Source organism: Oenanthe melanoleuca, chromosome 26 (genome assembly GCF_029582105.1).
Source record: "Oenanthe melanoleuca isolate GR-GAL-2019-014 chromosome 26, OMel1.0, whole genome shotgun sequence".
Classification (NCBI taxonomy): domain Eukaryota; kingdom Metazoa; phylum Chordata; class Aves; order Passeriformes; family Muscicapidae; genus Oenanthe; species Oenanthe melanoleuca.
The window spans coordinates 3037146-3056164 of record NC_079359.1 but is presented as its reverse complement, the minus strand read 5'-3'; the positions used below and the strand labels follow the sequence as shown (position 1 = coordinate 3056164).

The window sequence follows — 19019 nt, the reverse complement described above, 5'->3', positions numbered from 1 at the left end:
GATGCACTGGGATGCATTGGGATGCACTGGGGTGCACTGGGATGTACTGGGATGCACTGGGATGCACTGGGGTGCACTGAGTTCCAGTGAGATGCACTGGGTTGCACTGGGATGCACTGGGATGCACTGGGTTGCACTGGGATGCACTGGGGTGCACTGGATTGCACTAGGATGCATTGGGATGCACTGGGATGCACTGGGATGCCCTGGGATGCACTGGGGTGCACTGGGATGCACTGGGTTCCACTGGGATGCACTGGGATGCACTGGATTCCAGTGAGATGCACTGGGTTGCACTGGGATGCACTGGGGTGCACTGGGATGCACTGGGGTGCACTGGGATGCACTGGGTTCCACTGGGATGCACTGGGATGCACTGGATTCCAGTGAGATGCACTGGGTTGCACTGGGATGCACTGGGATGCACTGGGGTGCACTGGGATGCACTGGGTTCCACTGGGATGCACTGGGATGCACTGGGTTGCACTGGGTTGCACTGGGATGCCCTGGGATGCACTGGGATGCACTGGGTTGCACTGGGATGCCCTGGGATGCACTGGGATGCATTGGGATGCATTGGGATGCACTGGGTTGCACTGGGATGCACTGGTTTGTGTCTGCAGTGGGGAGGGGATGCACTGCATGACGTGGCAGGGAATGTCTGCAGTGGGGACCCACTCAGAGTGGCCACCTGGCAAGTGGCTGCCATCCAACCACAGCCACACAGAGCCCAACAGAGGAAAATCCCACTTCTGTTGGTTTTGGAAGCCCTGGATATCACGAGCTGCTGCTTCACACCACGCAGGGGCTGCTCCAAACTGGCCAGGGTAGGACCAAGGCACTGGTTGTGCTCTGCAGAGCAGCCCCAGCCCCAGTGAGGCAGAGGAACAGATCTTGGGGACCTTTCAGGGACCTTTTGGGGACCTCCCCATCAGTTTGTGCCCAGCAGGGCCGGGGCTGTGGCTGCACTTGAGGGTGATGAGCTGCTCTGCAGGCGAAGCGGCGGCTGCAGCTCTGTTGTTTATGGAGCAGAATGATTCACATGGAGCTACCCCTGATTTCCTAAGTGTCTAATTTATTAATCAGCAAACATTATGCAAATGTGGGTAAACTGCAAGTTTAAATCAGTTTACATCAGATGTGCAAACTCTCCCAGTTTCTTTTTGCCTGCCTTAATAGAAATGTCTGCGGAGCCGACATCGAGTGGGGGTGAGAGGGAAAAGGGATTTACCTTGCAGGATAAATGGCAGCTCCTGTTACCAGGGCTCGAATTTATCCATCCAAATGGGACTGCAGCCCTGGGCAGCGGGGTTCTGCAGCATCCTTTAGCCCAGGAGTGGGGCTCTCCATGATCCTGGATTGTGGAGCCTGGGAGATGGGAAGGACAGACTGGGGAGGTTGTAGCTGGAATTCTTGCCTGGCTCAGTTTGGGTGTAAATCACTGATCCCACAGGAGTGTCCTGGGGAGATCCTGCCCTGCACAGGGGCCAGGGGCAGCTGGAGGTGCTGCTGTCACAGAGTGGGACAGGGGCTGAGACTGTCCTAGGGTGGGATGTGCCCAGAGCCCAGGGATGAGCATCCCAGTGCCCTGGGATGAGCACAGAGCAGCCTGCACAGCTCCCACTGCAGGCCTGCCTCTTCCCATCTCGTCTGCACTCTCTGCTGGATTTCTATGGGATTTTTTTCCTTTATTTCACATTTCAAACACCATCTGGACTTGAAATGATCAGCTCTGACTCGGGGGGTGAGTCACAACCTGCCTTGGCTCTGCACAGGGAGATGGAGCTGCCCTGGGCCCCACTCCCACATGGCTGGGGACCCACAGGAGCCCCGAGGGACAGAGCCTGGAGGGTCACATCCAGGAATGCTCCATTCCCATCCTCCCACCGAGTTTCTGACCTGGCTGGCACTGGAGAAGTGCGCAGGCGTGTCTGAGTGTCTGGCACCAGGAGGGATGCTCAGCAGGACCGATGGCATCTCTGCTCCCAGCTGCTGCTCAGCTGCCAGTTGAGCCCAGCAGAGCCCAGTTGAGCCCAGCAGAGCCCAGTTTAGCTCCATTCTGGGCGCTGGCAGCACTGGCTGCTCCTCTCCCAGGGCTGGCCATGCTGGGAGCACGTGCTCTCCACGCTGCTGCTTTCCCTGCCTGCTGCGGCATAACCTGATTCTTTTTTTTTTTCCCTTTCTTAATGTTGGGTAATTAAGGGGAAATTCAATTACCAGTCAGCAAATATGCAAATGAAGTGGGAGAAGCAGCCTGTGTGCCCAGGCTGGGAGGACAGAGGGTGTGGGAACTGAGTGGCACCATTGGGTTTTGTTATGTCCATATACACTGGGTTGTGCCTGGAGCAGGAGATGCCACCAGCACTGTGCCAGCATCCCCACGTCCCTGGGGCCAGACAAGAATTTGGTGGCTCAGACAAGGAGTTGGTGGCCCAGCCTCTGCTGCTTCTTTCCACAGAAGGGTGCTGGAGGCGGCCAAGAGGGCGAACCAGACGGGTCACTTCATCTGGATGGGCTCGGACAGCTGGGGCTCCAAAATTGCCCCAGTCCTGCACCTGGAGGAGGTGGCTGAGGGCTCTGTCACCATCCTGCCCAAGAGGGTCTCAGTCAGAGGTATGGGCTGTGCTCCACGGGCCCCTGAGCTTGTCCTCCTTAACTGCAGGTTTTGGCTGTGAGACCATCATGGATTCACAGATGGGTTGGAAGGGACCTTAAAGACCTCCTGATTTCCCCACCAATCACCTCATTTTCCACGTGCCTTGTTTCCCCTACTCTCCCTTTATCACCAGTGTACCTAGAGAGATGTTTCCTGTTGCTCTCAAAGTCCCAGAAAGTCTCTGCTGTGCAGAGGTTCTTCCCTGAGCGGATTTTCCACTCCCATCTCTGCCCAAGTGGCACTTTGGACACAATCCCACCACACTCTGTGTCCCCATCGCTCACAACAGCTCCCTTCCCCTCTGCCTGGGGAATTTGGGACTGTGTGATCCATCTCTGTGGGATTTATCCCCTTTGTGCACTTTCTCCCTGGGCAGGTTTCGACCGCTACTTCTCCAGCAGGACCCTGGACAACAACCGCCGGAACATCTGGTTTGCCGAGTTCTGGGAGGAGAATTTCCACTGCAAGCTGAGCCGGCACGCGCTGAGGAAGGGCAGCAGCATCAAGAAATGCACCAGTAAGAGCTGGGGGGCTGCTGTGGGAGGGTGGGGGCTCATGGGGGCTGCGGTTCTGGCTGTGAGCATGGAGCTCTTTGCCTGGTGGGGATCCTGCCAGAGCTCAATTGCAGATTCCCAACTCCTTCCTCAAGCCCCACTGTGCATTTTGAGTCATTTCCAGCCAAAAGAGGCTTTAGGGACGAGTGCAGTAAACAAGGCAGCCGGGGATCTGTCTTGCTGACAGCGCTGCTGTCAGGTGATGGTTGGAGGCTCGGGGAGGTGACATGTTTACTGAGAGATGGGAGAGATTTACTGCCTGCCTGGCACCGGCTGAAGACAGATGACGGCGCCGTGGCTCGCGGGCTGCGACGTGGCAGGACTTGGGGACATTGGCACATCCCTTGGTCCCCTTGGGAGGGGTGTCTGTTGAAGCCATCCGTCAGACAGAGGGACCTGGCTGTGCCTGCGAAGTTGGATTCTGAAAGTTTTGGTTTTCCCCCTGCTTTCACCACTGAGGATGGGTGGGATGGTGTTCCCACATCCCTGTCCTTGCAGGCTTTCCCAGATGTTCAGCTGGTGATTGGGATGGTGTTCCCACATCCCTGTCCTTGCAGGCATTCCCAGATGTTCAGCTGGTGAATGGGATGGTGTTCCCACATCCCTGTCCCTGCAGGCTTTCCCAGATGTTCAGCTGGTGAATGGGATGGTGTTCCCACATCCCTGTCCTTGCAGGCATTCCCAAAAGGTTCAGCTGGTGGTCTGGATGGTGTTCCCACATCCCTGTCCTTGCAGGCATTCTCCAGATGTTCAGCTGGTCATTGGGATGGTGTTCCCACATCCCTGTCCTTGCAGGCATTCCCCAGATGTTCAGCTGGTGATTGGGATGGTGTTCCCACATCCCTGTCCTTGCAGGCATTCCCAAAATGGTTCAGCTGGTGATTGGGATGGTGTTCCCACATCCCTGTCCTTGCAGGCATTCCCCAGATGTTCAGCTGGTGATTGGGATGGTGTTCCCACATCCCTGTCCTTGCAGGCATTCTCCAGATGTTCAGCTGGTTATCTGGGTGGGTGGGAGCTGGGCAAGCAGCAAGGGCTCACCAGAAAACTGGCCAGTGGCCATGGCTTTGGGTAGCCAAGAGCTCCTCATCCTTCCCCAGAGCATCACGGAATCCTCAGCACCAGGAGATGCATGAGCAGGCCCTGGGAGTGCTGATCTCCTCATCTCCACCGTGATGTAGCTTTTAAACAGGTGATATTTCAGGGCTAAGGTGTCAGTGGAAGCAGCTGAAACTACGACGTGGCAAATGTCCTAGGAGCTGTCTTTAAATCATGGGAATTTGTCAGCAAATAAACCATCTCCCGCGTGATTGCTTGGCAGATAGAGCAGGGAACTAACGCCTGGTGAAGCAAATCTCCTGCCCCTGCAGATCCATGAGCTCCTGCCTTGCAGGGCTCATGCAAATACCCAGTTTGGGGCTGTTTTCCTCAGGTTTCCTCATGCCCAAGAAACTCCAGCTTGGCTTGTTTATTCTACCCCAAAAGTCAAACCAGAGGATCTCACCCTGAACCCGGCTCCTGTTCCTAGATTGGAGGGCTGGGAGGAAGGTGAGGGCTGAGCTGATGGAATTCCTGGTGGTGCTGGTGGGAGACCAACCCTAGCAACCCATCAGATGTTTGTGGAGGGACCGTCCCTGCTCCCAGCTGGGCTCACCCAGCCCAAAACCACAGCAAGGCGTGCTGGGTGCTGCCGCCAGCACCCACAAGATTTGGAGATTCTCCATCCCAGCTCCCCATGGAAGTGCTGGGAGCGATTTTGATTAACTCCTGCCAAAAGGCAGGACCGGGGTGTGCTGGGAATTGATTCTAATCCCGTCTCATCCGCCGCTGGGGAAGAGCTGCGTCCCTCCTCCGAGGGGGCCGCCGAGCCTCGTCACGCTCTTGAAAATTAATTACCAGCGCTGTAGAACGACGCACAACCCTGCCATTATAATCAGCAGGTCACCTCCCTTCCGTGGCCCTCATCTATTGGAGCTTGGCAGAGATTTATTGTCTCCAGGTTGGGAACAAGCCGCGGCTGTCTGCTCCGCATTGCCCCTCTGTGCACCCGCCTAATTCCCGTCTGGAAAAAAGCAGCTGGGGCTGGGGCAAGGTGCTGACAGACAGAGGGACAGCCCCAGGGATGTCTCCTTATCTGCACTGCTCAGCCTTGGCACAGGGATGCAAATCCAGCCTGCACAGCCTGTGCTGTTGCAGCGGGTTGGATTTTGGGATGTAGTGGGACGGAGGTGGCTGAGGGAAGCTGAGCTGTAAGGCAGCAGCACTGGTCCTGTGTGTCCCTTGGGTGGGACAGTGCTGTGGATGGTGGCAGGGCTGTGACATCCCCACGGGCTCAGCTCCCCTGGACAGTCTATTACAGCTCCTCTTTTAATGGGTAATTATCTTGACAAGACAGAGTGGCCTGTCTGCACCTTCGGAGATGAATATGGGGAAGGGCCTGAAGTTGAGGGGGAAGATTAATGGCTCCTGTCAATAATGTGGAAGGAGGGATCACCTGCAGGGCTTTGCATGAGTAATCTCCACGTTCCAAAAGTGTTTTTATAACTTTGAAGGATGGGCTATGAATTCACCTCCCTGATATCATCTTTTCCTGTCGGTCAGTTCGTTATCAATTCATTTTAGTGTCATGTCAGTGGCACAGGTCCCGGCATGGGGACCTCCAGTGCTGCTCCCTCTCACTGGAGCTTCATCCCATCCCCCACAGCAGGGGAGGAAGGGATCAGGTGTGAATCCCACCTTGCAGCAGGGTGCGTCCCTGCCTGGTGGAGCTGCACTTAATTTTGGGCATCCCGGCGTGGCTTTCTAGGATGTGCAGCCTCTCCAGAGGAGGGAGGTGGTGCCCTCGGCTCCCTGACAAACCCTCCTTGGCTTTGGAGAGCTGGCAGGATGCCCAGCCGTGCCTCGGGGCAGGGATGGAGGGGCAGAGGCCGGGGCCCCTTGGGAGATGCTCTCTTAGCTGTAATTAACAGCGTGCTGTGTTAATCGGTGTCTTCTGCTAAGTGATAAACATGTCTGTGGTCCCATTAAGGGCGCTTATGACAGGGGGGAAGGCAGCTGTCACTGGTAATTGTCAGATCCTTGCAGGATCCTGCCAGCCAGGGATGCTGTGGGGTCAGCAAGGCGGGAGGGTGACAGGGGAGTGGGTGACAGGAGGCTTTGGCAGTGAGATGAGGGACAGGCAGGCAGTGATGGATGCTGCCTGGGCGGTCCTTGGCACCCCTGGTGGAGCCTGAGCTGGTGGAAACTCCCAGGAGATGGAGGGATGAAACACGCAGGGGTGAGGGTGGGATGTTGGTCACAGCCCAGCCCGTGTCCTGCTGGGGGACCTGGGAGTTCAGGGATGGCACAGGGATGTGACATCCCAAGGGCTTTTGGAAACACAGCAGGGTGCCAGCACCCACACTTTCAGAACCACCTGATGGGGAGGTCAGCTGGGTGTTCCCCAAGGAATGTTCCTTGGCTGTGCGTCCCCTGAGTGTGCAGGTTTGGCAATGGGGTTGGAATTTCCAGCTCCTCCAGCCCAGGGTGGGCTCGTTTGCAGCAGACACATGCTGGGGGGGGACAGGAGGGGCACAGGAGGTGCAACCCCCTTCCCCTGTCCCCACAGACCGGGAGAGGATCGGCCAGGACTCCTCCTACGAGCAGGAGGGGAAGGTGCAGTTCGTCATCGACGCCGTCTACGCCATGGGACACGCCCTGCACAACATGCACAAGAACCTGTGCCCCGGCAAGGTGGGGCTGTGCCCCCGCATGGACCCGGTGGACGGCGTGGAGCTGCTCAAGTACATCCGAAACGTCAACTTCTCAGGTGTGCTGTGAGCTTCTCAGGTGTGCTGTGAGCTTCTCAGGTGTGCTGTGCCCTGGCTGTCCCCAGTGTGGGTCACACAGCAGCACCCACAGTTTATTTTTTGGTGCCATTTGGCAGCTGCTGCGCTGCGAATGCAGTGTGGAGGGAGGGCAGTGGATCAGCAGGTGAGGAGGTCTGAGCTTCCACATCTCCTGAGAGCCTTTGCAGTGTAAATCCAGCAGCAATCCTGCCCTCACCTGCTGCCCTGCCCTCACCCTGCCCTCACCCTGCCCTCACCTGCTGCTCTGCCCAGCCTCTCCCCCTGCCAGTTCTCTCTCCCAGCTGGCACAGGTCCCACTGCCTCCCGCTGCTCTCCCCTTGTCTGCCTCAGATCTCCTCTGCAAGCCCATCTTTTCCTCTGCCCTCTCTCCTTAATAAACATTTTCTGTCTGGTCCCCTTATTATTTCTATTTATCTCCACCCTCTGATCTCCTCCACAGTGTCTCTTTTATTTATTTTCCCCTCTCTCTTGATTCTTCTCTTCCTCGCTTTCATTAGTGTTTATCTCCAGAATTCACTTGATTGAACTTCTAAAGCAGCTTTTGCCCCTTTCTTAAAAGAAGCAGTGAGGGGGGAGCATCAAGGCAGAGCTCCCCTGGAGCCCATCAGCAGGGTGGGGGCTGCTGGGGGTGCTGTGGGTGCTGACCCCCCTTTCCTGCAGGCATTGCTGGGACTCCTGTGACATTCAATGAGAACGGAGATGCTCCAGGGCGTTATGACATCTACCAGTACCAGATCAGGAACTCCACCCCCGAGTACAAAGTCATCGGGCAGTGGACAGACCACCTGCACCTCAAGGTAAGGGCGTGGTCCAAGGGGAAGGTCCTGCAGGTTTCTCTTCCCAACACACAGAGTCTGGGAGCCCCTGGGTGCAAAGGCAGGCAGCCAAAGGTGGCAGGGGCAGAGGGGAAGGTGTCCCCTTGTGCTTCAGCACGTGTGACCACACCCTAGAGAGTCTGGGTATGGGACAGGGGACAGGAGCCACAGCAGAGCAGATAGAGTTTCCTTAGTGAAGGAGGGACTTCATTTTGGGTTCCTGGTGTTGCATCTTCCCAAAAGACCAATGGAAAGCTTCACCACCTGCCTGTCCCCATGCCAGCTTGGGCTGGGACCCTCTGTGGGATGTGCTGATGGGTTGAGGGCCCAGATCCAAGCAGGGCAGGACAGGGCATCCCCTGTGGCCAGGTGTGCCCTCAGCATGGCTGGTGCCATCTGCCCCGCAGGTGGAGAACATGCTGTGGCCGGGGGGTGGGAGCCAGCAGCCCAGCTCCATCTGCAGCCTGCCCTGCAAGCCGGGCGAGAGGAAGAAGCTGGTGAAGGGCATCCCGTGCTGCTGGCACTGCGAGCGCTGCGACGGCTACCAGTACCAGCTGGACGAGTTCCACTGCAAGCGCTGCCACTTCAACGAGCGGCCCAACGAGAACCACACCAGCTGCACGCCCATCCCCATCATCAAGCTGGAGTGGAGCTCGCCCTGGGCGGTGGTGCCCGTGTTCATCGCCATCGTGGGCATCCTCGCCACGCTGTTCGTGGTGATCACCTTCGTGCGCTACAACGACACGCCCATCGTCAAGGCGTCGGGGCGGGAGCTCAGCTACGTGCTGCTCACGGGCATCTTCCTGTGCTACGCCACCACCTTCCTGATGATCGCCGAGCCCGACCTGAGCACCTGCTCGCTGCGGCGCATCTTCCTGGGGCTGGGCATGAGCATCAGCTACGCCGCGCTGCTCACCAAGACCAACCGCATCTACCGCATCTTCGAGCAGGGCAAGAAGTCGGTGAGCGCCCCGCGCTTCATCAGCCCCGCCTCGCAGCTGGTCATCACCTTCAGCCTCATCTCCCTGCAGCTCGTCGGCGTCTGCATCTGGTTCATCGTGGACCCGTCCCACTCCGTCATTGACTACGAGGACCAGCGGACTACAAACCCCCACTTTGCCCGGGGCATCCTCAAGTGTGACATTTCGGACCTGTCCCTCATCTGCCTGCTCGGGTACAGCATGCTCCTCATGGTCACCTGCACTGTGTACGCCATTAAGACCCGCGGGGTCCCCGAGACCTTTAACGAAGCCAAGCCCATTGGGTTCACCATGTACACCACTTGCATTGTGTGGTTAGCTTTCATCCCCATATTTTTTGGGACGTCGCAGTCGGCGGAAAAGGTAAGGGAGGAGGGGAGAGGCCTGGCCCTGGTCAGCTTGGGAATGGGGGTGGTGTAAGAGCCTAAAATGAAGGATGCAGAGCTCCAGGAGGGCTCTTTAAAATGTTGTTTGTTGTATCCAAATGATGCAGCAGTTCATGGGTCGTGGCCTATCAGCCCCAGCTGTGGGTTCGTCTGAAAGCTTCTTCTAGTTCTGGTTACAATGCATTAAATACTTTTCATTACAGAGCATCTTAAAACATGACAACCAATCAATACCTTTACTATTACCTATAGCCTATCATGACTACTAACATTACCATATTCATGTTACTATTTTCCAATTACAAAGAGTTAGTACATTACATTTTAAGTTAGGAGTTGTTTTTCAGTTTTCTTGCAGTGGAAATTTTGGAGATCTTTTCTCTACTTGCAACATGGCATTTTTGTTTGTCTGGGAAAACCTTTCTGCTTGGTAAAAACATCTTTTGTTTGAGGTGGATTTATCCTTTACTCTAAGTCACAAAAGCCTCTTCCAACCCACTTGCTCTTTGCCTTCTTACTTATCCTGTAAGACTGGCTCAGCAATTCTTCTCTTCTCCATCAAAACTTGCTATCATTTCTGTACCTTCTTCAGATTCTACATTCAAAGATCTTTCTGTTATACATACACATCTGTGAGACCTTCCTGTCAGTTCTTATCCTTCCCAACAGGACGGGAAGTTCTCCACGCTCTGTTGGCCCCACTGCCCCTCGTGGATTGGGGCAGTGAGCAGCACAGGCTGCTGCAGTGTGGGCTGGGGAAGGATGATCCCCCAGGGCAGGTCCCCAGTGTCATGGGCACAATTTCTGCACAGAAAGGGACCTGGTGCTGCCCAGCCAGCTCCTGTTCCCAGTGCAGAGTTCCCTTGGGACCAAGGCCAGCCTGGATGAGGCTCCGTGCTCAAGTGTGAGGGATTAAGAACAAAGAATAAAAATCTCATGAATGAGACCCAAATCCTTTTGCCTGCCAGCCAAAACAGGAATCATCGCATTTCTGTCAAACAGCTCCCGCCTGCCAGCCCAGGCTGCTCTGATGAACAAACCTTGGAGCTGCTGGAGATCCCTGGGGTGTCCCAGCACCCAAACCCCTCTCTGGATCCCCTGAGTGTGTCCCCGTGCTGCTGACACCATGGCTTCAGGACACACCTCTTGCAAATGTTTGCTGAGGGAGCTTTTGCTGTGGACACCTGAGTTTGTCGTGTCCTGCAGCATCTCTTGTCAGAACATCCATCCCTCGAGGAGGCTGAGTCTGCCCAGCCACCCCTGACCTTGGCTCAACCAAAAAGTCCCACCAGGCCTTCTCTGGCTGGAAGTGTGAAGGAGAATTAAAGGAAATAAATGGAGCCTTTTGCAGCATTTCCATTTTGATGAGATGGCAGGGGAGATACTAACAAGAAAGCAGGTTTTTTAAGAAATTATTGCAAAACAAAAGCTCCCTGAAAGCCTCCTTAATGTGCTTGGCATACTGTGGGTAATAAAGATGGAAATGATAATGATTGTAGATTATGCGCAAGGTTGCTCACCTCTTCACTGCAGCTTGTCACGGGATAATTTAGGGCTGCTGAACGCTGCCTGTCAGGCAGAGCTCCACAATAGGCTGTGCCTCTCGTTGGGGGTTGTAATGCACAGGCCTGCTCTGTTATTAGGCTGCTAACAAGCTGATTAGAGGCGGAAAAAGTGATGTTTAAACTCCCCTCAGACGCAGAGCTCTGTCTCACAGCCCAGCCCTGCCGCCAGCCTGCTGAGCCAAGCCCGGAGGGGCTTTGGGATTCCAGCTTGGAGATCTGCTCTGCTGATGTGGGAGTGGCCTCTGAGTGTCCCTGAGCCATGGGAGTGGGCTCTGAGTGTCCCCAAGCCATGGGAATGAGCTCTGAGTGTCCCTGAGCCGTGGGAGTGGGCTCTGAGTGTCCCCAGGCTGTGGGAATGGGCTCTGAGTGTCCCCAAGCCATGGGAATGGGCTCTGAGTGTCCCAGGCTGTGGGAATGGGCTCTGAGTGTCCCTGAGCCATGGGAATGAGCTCTGAGTGTCCCTGAGCCGTGGGAGTGGGCTCTGAGTGTCCCTGAGCCATGGGAATGGGCTCTGAGTGTCCCCAAGCCATGGGAGTGGGCTCTGAGTGTCCCCAGGCTGTGGGAATGGGCTCTGAGTGTCCCCAAGCCATGGGAATGGGCTCTGAGTGTCCCCAAGCCATGGGAATGGGCTCTGAGTGTCCCAGGCTGTGGGAATGGGCTCTGAGTGTCCCTGAGCCATGGGAATGGGGTCTGAGTGTCCCCAGGCTGTGGGAATGGGCTCTGAGTGTCCCTGAGCCATGGGAATGGGCTCTGAGTGTCCCCAAGCCATGGGAATGAGCTCTGAGTGTCCCCAAACCATGGGAATGGGCTCTGAGTGTCCCCAAGCCATGGAAATAAGCTCTGAGTGTCCCTGAGCCATGGGAATGGGCTCTGAGTGTCCCTAAGTGGTGGGAATGGGCTCTGAGTGTCCCCAAGCCATGGAAATAAGCTCTGAGTGTCCCTGAGCCATGGGAATGGGCTCTGAGTGTTCCCAAGCCATGGGAATGAGCTCTGAGTGTCCCTGAGCCGTGGGAGTGGGCTCTGAGTGTCCCCAGGCTGTGGGAATGGGCTCTGAGTGTCCCTGAGCCATGGGAATGGGCTCTGAGTGTCCCCAGGCTGTGGGAATGGGCTCTGAGTGTCCCTGAGCCATGGGAATGGGCTCTGAGTGTCCCAGGCTGTGGGAATGGGCTCTGAGTGTCCCTGAGCCATGGGAATGGGCTCTGAGTGTCCCTGAGCCATGGGAATGAGCTCTGAGTGTCCCTGAGCCGTGGGAGTGGGCTCTGAGTGTCCCTGAGCCATGGGAATGGGCTCTGAGTGTCCCCAAGCCATGGGAGTGGGCTCTGAGTGTCCCCAGGCTGTGGGAATGGGCTCTGAGTGTCCCCAAGCCATGGGAATGGGCTCTGAGTGTCCCAGGCTGTGGGAATGGGCTCTGAGTGTCCCTGAGCCATGGGAATGGGGTCTGAGTGTCCCCAGGCTGTGGGAATGGGCTCTGAGTGTCCCTGAGCCATGGGAATGGGCTCTGAGTGTCCCCAGGCTGTGGGAATGGGCTCTGAGTGTCCCTGAGCCATGGGAATGGGCTCTGAGTGTCCCCAGGCTATATCAATGTGGTTTTGAGTGTCCCTGAGTCACAGCTGAGGGATGATGGATGTGCTCAAATGAGGCTGCAGGGAGAAGATGATTGGGGCTCCCTCAGTGCTTTAGTTGTTGGTTTGCACTCCTGGGGAGAAGAAGGTTGAAAAGGATCTGTTGCACAGCCTGTGTGGAGGATGTGGCTCTGAGTGTGTCCTTGGGTGACAGCTGGTGGCACTGGCATTGGCATCACCCACGGGGCAGCCCCAGCTCGCCCTGGGAGGGATCCCACCACCTTCACCCCACTGCTGCTGGGACTGAGGCCTCCTGGGCTCCGTGGAGTGTCTGAACCCTTGAGAAAAAAAAATCCAGGAGCATTGTCTGGGCTGTTTCTCATGGCTGAAGTCCTGAGGACGCCACAGGGCAAACCCACACCCGTGAACCCCTGGTTTTTCTACCCTGACCTGAGGCTGCAGGGCTGCAGCCAAGGCTGCCTGGTGCTCTGCAGGAGCTGGATGATAATCCCCGTTTCTACTTCTATTTGCTTTACCTCGTGCCCACAACTTTACATGGAGGTGGCACATTATTGTAACAAGTCCCCCAAGCCTTTTCTGAAAAGAACCTCTTATCCCCGCCGATCCCGGCGGATTACAGAAATAGCAATAACAGAGGATCTAAAGAAAGAGACAATTTCCTGTGCTGATAAGGTGGCAGCAGAACAGTGGAGTCATTGTCTGCTTCCCTGTTTATCACATTTGCTTTTAGCCAGGGAAAAGAGGGAGAGGGAAGGAGTGAGAGGGACTGTCCAGTGGCGTTTGGAGCGCTGAGCAGGTTTGCCCTTCCACGGTGCAAAACCCCTTGTGGCAGGGCCAGGTGTGGATTTAGAGTGGGAACAGCTTCCCATTGATGCAGAAATTTAATGCCTGGGTTGTGCCTCAAGCCTGGGCTGCTCCCTTGGGCAGGATGAGCTCACCAAAGCTTGGGCAAAGCTGGGTGTGAGGCTGGTGTGGGGTCATTTTGGGTAACTGCTGTCCCTCAGCGTCATTGCCCTGAGCCAGGGCTGGCTGTGCTCTTTGATCCAGCCCACGAGGCAGCAAGAGCTGGAAGTTCCTCAATAAGCACATTCACACTTCCCAGGGCTCTGGGGGAAGCTCCAGTGCTGTTAGCAGAGGGGCAAAGCAGAGTCCTGGGCTGGAAGCCAATTAAGAGAGTAGGAAGTGAAACTGTGAGAAATGGTCATTTTTTTTCGCAGTGGCAAAAGGTTAACTGAGCAGAGCTCCACGGCTGTGTGGAGTCTCCAGGGCTAAAAATATTCCTGTCTGAGCTGGTGAGGGGTTTGCTGCGGCGAGATGCAGCTGCGGGGGCTGGAGGGGGCAGAAAACGCTTCCTGCAAACACATCCTGGGGGGAAAGGTGCCACAGGGCCCTGTGAGACCCCAAAAGTGCTGCAGGGGGCAGAGAGTGGGGTGGGAGCTGGGGCTGGTGCTGGTGGGGTCCCAGGGGAGCGCACATGGAGGTGTCTGAGCTCAGCTCAGCTCAGCTCAGCTCAGCTCAGCTCAGCTACTCTCTCCCTCCTTGCTGAAACACCCCCAAGGCACAGGGAGGGGGGACTCTGCAGAGGCACAAAATATGGAAATTGCTGGATTGGCAAGGGAAGGCAGGGAGAGGAGGGGTGCTGAGCTCAGCTGTGCCCCACGGGGTCTGGTCCCCAGGCAGGGCTTGGGGTGCCTGGAGTTGGGGTCTGGGTGTTTCCCTCATTCCTGGCCAGTCCAGGACACCCATGGCAGAGCCTGGAGAGTTGGAGGAGGGAAAAAAAAAAAAAAAAAAAAAAAAGAAAGAAATAAAAAAGTGCACATATTCTGGCACAGAGATGTGTTTTGACTTTGCTTGATGAAATGACATTTTTATTTCCAAAAACTGCCTAGAGAGAGAAGGTGGAACAAACAAACCGGCGTGTGTGACAGCAGGAGGTTTTATTCTGGGGACAAACCAAAGTTTTTCAGTTGACTCAGAACAAGCTTGGTTGATTTTCCCTTCTGGGCCAGGTGCTGCTTGGCTTTGGGGGGGTCACAGGTGGGATCTGTGGGTTCTGGAGGGGTCCTGGAGCAGCTGTGCCCCACCAGCTCTCACTTTTGGGATCTGTGCAGAGCCTCTGCCTCAGAGTGTGCTCTCCATCATCTTTTCACTTCAGAAAGCCTCAGGTGAAATGTGTGCCCTGGGCACATGGGGAACCCTCCTCTGGCTGCTGTTACAGCCCCCAGGCTTCCCTGGCTCCTGCAGGTGCTGCCTCCTCCCAGGACATGAAACCCCACCTGGGAAACACCTGCAGGGGGATCCCTGGACTCTGAGTCACAGCTGGAGCTCAGGAACTGCTTTAAGGCTCCTTCTAAAGCCTTGACCTGCACACAGGGATGTGCAAAGGCATCTGGAGACCCAGACCCCCCTCCCTGCTCATCCCCAGAGCCTGCTGGAGAAGGGGATGCTGGAGAGGAAGGAGCCAGGTGCTGGCAGAGCAGGGATGCCCACGGAGCAGGGAGTTGCCCTCCCAGCCTCCCCAAGAGGTGGGATGGGCAGAGGGAGGGGGTCTCTGCCTCCACTTGCCACCTGCTTCAGATGCCCCGGCTTGAGAGGAGCCTGCCAACTGCTCTCCATAGAAAAATGGATTATTCTACAGTCAGATTAATGGGCTTTCATTTTGCAAAACATCTGTCACTGTTAGTCCTGGACAGTGAGCGTGAAATTAGTTTTGACTGCAAAAAGGCAGCGTTGGTGTGTAATATGTGACTTACATGACAAGAGCCCAGGAGTCAGCTGGGGAATGGGAATTACCTGTTGAAGGGAGAAGGGCAGTGGGGTGTGCCATGGGATCAGGTTTCCTTGCTGTGCCCAGCACCAGCCTTGCAGCTCCTGGCCTGAGGCTGGTGGAGCATCAAACCTCATGTTGAACACCCAGCACTGCCAACATTCCAGAACTGTCTCCCCACTGCATTCATTTAACCCCAACTTTCCCTTGTTCCCCCATTTCCTCCTTTCCCTTTTGTCCTGGTTTGAAGGACAGGTGTGTTCCAATAAAGGGAGAAACTTCTCTTTCCAATGGAGAATGTAAACCCCCTCCCTCCAAATTATTATTGTAATTTTGAAATTTAGGGGCTCTCAGGCAAAGATATGGGAATTAGGAATAACAGTTCTTTACTAGGAACATTAAAATAGAAATGCAGTATTACACAGAACAATCCCAGCCCTGCCAGAGTCAGAATCCAAGCTGACACCCGTCAGTCAGTCAGGGTGTTGGCACAGTCCCATTCAATGGTGGCTGCATCCTCCTGCAGGGGCAGATGTGGTTCAGCTGGAGCAGTGCTCCTGGAGAAGGTGCAGTTTCCTCTGAAGCTCCAGGGATGATGTGGAAAGGTCTGGCTTTCCTCTGGGATCCAGTGGCAAAGGCTGCTCTGGTGTTCCAAATGTCAGTTTTTATCTGGGTAGGAAAGGCTTGGCTCCTCCCCTGGCTGGAGCATCTCCCAGTGGGATGATGGAATTTTATCAGTCATGCCCTGGGACTCAGTGGCCATGAACAGGAGATATCTCCTGGAGGGAGGATGGGCTGTGGGAAGATAAAGATGATTGCCCAGCTGGTTTAAAGATGGCCCATGAGCGGATAATGTGTGCCAGGAGATCAGGGGCACTGGGACAGAATCCACATTTCTGGCCACATCCTGCACTGCAGCCCAGGACACCTTTTGGAGCCCAGGGGCTTGGGGCAGCTCTCAGCTGGTGGCCTTGTGTCTTGCAGATGTACATCCAGACCACGACGCTCACCATCTCGGTGAGTCTGAGTGCCTCGGTGTCCCTGGGCATGCTCTACATGCCCAAGGTGTACATCATCCTCTTCCACCCGGAGCAGAACGTCCCCAAGCGCAAGCGCAGCCTCAAGGCCGTGGTGACAGCGGCCACCATGTCCAACAAGTTCTCCCAGAAGGGAGGATTCCGCCCCAACGGAGAGGCCAAGTCGGAGCTCTGCGAAAACCTGGAAACACAAGGTGAGGTGGCTCCTGCAGGGGCTCCCAGCGGGATTTCCTGGGGATCTTAAACACCGAGAACGGGGAGAGCTGAGCTCCATCTGCACATCCCTGGGTCCAGTGGGTGCCACAGGGGGCTGGGGGTGAGCAGGGCTGGCAGCTCTGGTGGTGCCCAGGGAGAGAATGGGCACATCCCTGAGTCAAATGGGTGCCACACTGGGCTAGGGGAGCTTGGGGTGAGCTGGGCTGGCAGCTCTGGTAGTGCCAAGATAGGGAATGGGCACATCCCTGGGTCCAGTGGGTGCCACAGGGGGCTGGGGGTGAGCAGGGCTGGCAGCTGTGGTGGTGCCCAGGGAGGGAATGGGCACATCCCTGACTCCAGCATGTGCCACACTGGGCTAGAGGAGCTCGGGGTGAGCTGGGCTGTGGTGCCCAGGGAGGGAATGGGCACATCCCTGACTCCAGTGGATGCCACACTGGGCTGGGGGTGAGCAGGGCTGGCAGCTCTGGTGGTGCCCAGGGAGGGAATGGGCACAGCAGAGGTGCAGGGGGACGTCAGCACAGCACTGAGGGGACATTTTTCACTCTGTCACTGCCGGGTCACGTATCCTTAAATAAACAACAGAATAAATAATTCACAGGGCTTTGATACGGGCAGATCAGCTACGAAAACATCGCAGCTAACAAATAGCTCTGTCAGCTCCAATTCCTTCTGCTCTATCTAATTGTTATCTGGGAACACCAGTTGGAAACCTGCAGCAAGGTTCCCCTGCCAGCCAGGCACCGTGAGCTGCCCGTGTCCCCTCCCTGTGGGCTCCATGGGGACACGTTTGGGCCACTCAGGCTGTGCCAGCTGTGCCAGCACTTGCCCATACCCATGGCTGGAGGGTGTTCCTGTGCCTGCTGACCCTGTGGTACCTGGGGACCTCATGGGGGTCTCAGCAGAGCGTTGTCCCCACCGAGGGCAGTGGCACAGAGCTGCAGGGAGTGGGGATTTCATTGCTCTGTGGCTTTTGCTGTGTCCCCCAGTGCCACTCTGGGACGTGTGGTGGCTTTGGAGCCGTCGCTGCCTCCTCTCCTGGTGTGTCTGAGGGCTGGGGAAGCTGGGGGGTGGCACAGGGTTGTGTCCCTGTGGCACCCTCTGGTTGAGGGGACAGCCAGGATGGTTGATTTTGTACCCAGCTGGGACCCCAGAACCCCCTGGGACCCCATGGCTTGTCCCAGGCTGAGCTGTGGAAGGTGGATCTGTCCGCAGGAGGTTGCTGAGGGAACACACGTGGTTCTTGAGGCCACATTCCCACTGCTCATGGCACATCCTGAGGGCTCTCTTTGGGGTGATGCCCCTTCAGGAGCACCCACAGGGGCTCAGTGGGGAAGGATCCCTGAGCAAACCCTGCCACAGCCCTGCTGTCACCCCCTGGCACAATCAGGGGGGCAGGAGGGGAAGGTGGCCCTGCTGATGATCCTCGTGGGCTCTGTGTCTCCTTGCAGCACTGGCCACCAAGCAGACCTATGTCAGCTACAGCAACCACGCCATTTAGCTCCTGGAGGGACAGAGGCACAGCACAGCGAGGTGGCAACTGGTGGACACACCCCAGGGGAAAAATGCCATCAACAGCAGCAAAAAAATCCATAAAAAAACACTAAAACTCTTCCAGTGCCCACAGTGGCAATGCATGGCTCCCACGGAGGAACAGCGGAGCGCGGGGACGGAGACGGGACAGACTTCAGCAGGTCTTTGGGTTTTGTTTTTTTCTTCTGTATTTTGGCAAAAAAAAAAAAAAAAAGAGAGAGAAAAAAAATAAGAGCCCCAACATTTTCCCTTTTCTGGAATTTGTGAGATTGTTTGTGGTTGTGCAGAACCTTCTGTTTCCACTTTTTATTTTTTTTTAATCCTCCGTTTTCTTTCGTTCCTGTCTTCCTCCGTCCCTCTTCACTCTCTACCCCCATATCCTACCAAATTCTATATGTTGCAAAAAGGAAAAATAAATAAAAATACTTTAAAATTACATTAAAAAAAAACAGACAGCAAAATAAAATAAAATAAAACCTAGACTGTGTTCAAAGTGCTGATTTCTATAGGTGGTTCCTTAATGTATGTGATGACCATATGGATTGAAATATGTCTGCTTTATGTACTGACCAGTCAAAAAACAAAAACACACAAAAAAACAAAGTTCAGTGCCTGGATGTTTATGAATTATTCGATGACTGTGTAGAGCATGATCATTTTTATACGAGGAGATTTCTAATAAAAGACCCTGGTTTTGCACTTGGTGTTTGCTGTCTCTTGGTGATTGGTTTTGGGGGGTGCCAGGGAAGGTTTTGGGGGGCTCTGGGGGATGTGGCTGTCCCCAGAGTCTGGGCTGTGCCTTTTTGGGGGACTTTGGTGTCTCTGGCCTGGGCATTCCAAGTGTTTCCCTCTTGGGTTGGGGCTGGCTGTGCTTGTTGGCTGCTGGGTCAGGAGAGGAGAATCCAAACCTCTCTTTTTTGGGAGAGGAGGAAAGGAGGCAGAGAGATGCTGGGTGCCTCCAGCTTCTGGACAAGCTTTGTTCCAGCTGCCCAATAAAATGTTGGAGCTGGCCTGGGAGGAGGTGCTGGGATGGCTCCCTGTCCCTTTGTGCCTGTTCCCCCAACCCCAAAGTGCTATTTCCC

General features: G+C 55.6%; 1 protein-coding gene across 3 annotated transcripts in view; it reads left to right on the top strand.

The window, feature by feature from the left end:
- Positions 1 to 18635, top strand: part of GRM4 (glutamate metabotropic receptor 4) — a 39521-nt gene extending 20886 nt beyond the window's left edge. For 2 of the 3 annotated variants that reach the window (XM_056511559.1, XM_056511561.1), the window contains exons 5-11: positions 2459 to 2613; positions 3033 to 3173; positions 6818 to 7018; positions 7719 to 7855; positions 8281 to 9216; positions 16139 to 16385; positions 17856 to 18625. In XM_056511559.1, coding sequence (XP_056367534.1) covers positions 2459 to 2613; positions 3033 to 3173; positions 6818 to 7018; positions 7719 to 7855; positions 8281 to 9216; positions 16139 to 16385; positions 17856 to 17905 — 1867 coding nt within the window. In that variant the 3' untranslated portion in view covers positions 17906 to 18625. Of the gene's footprint in view, positions 1 to 2458; positions 2614 to 3032; positions 3174 to 6817; positions 7019 to 7718; positions 7856 to 8280; positions 9217 to 16138; positions 16386 to 17855 lie in introns of all 3 variants that reach the window. The other variant, XM_056511560.1, reaches the window with a different exon arrangement.
- Positions 18636 to 19019: the final 384 nt, after the last annotated feature.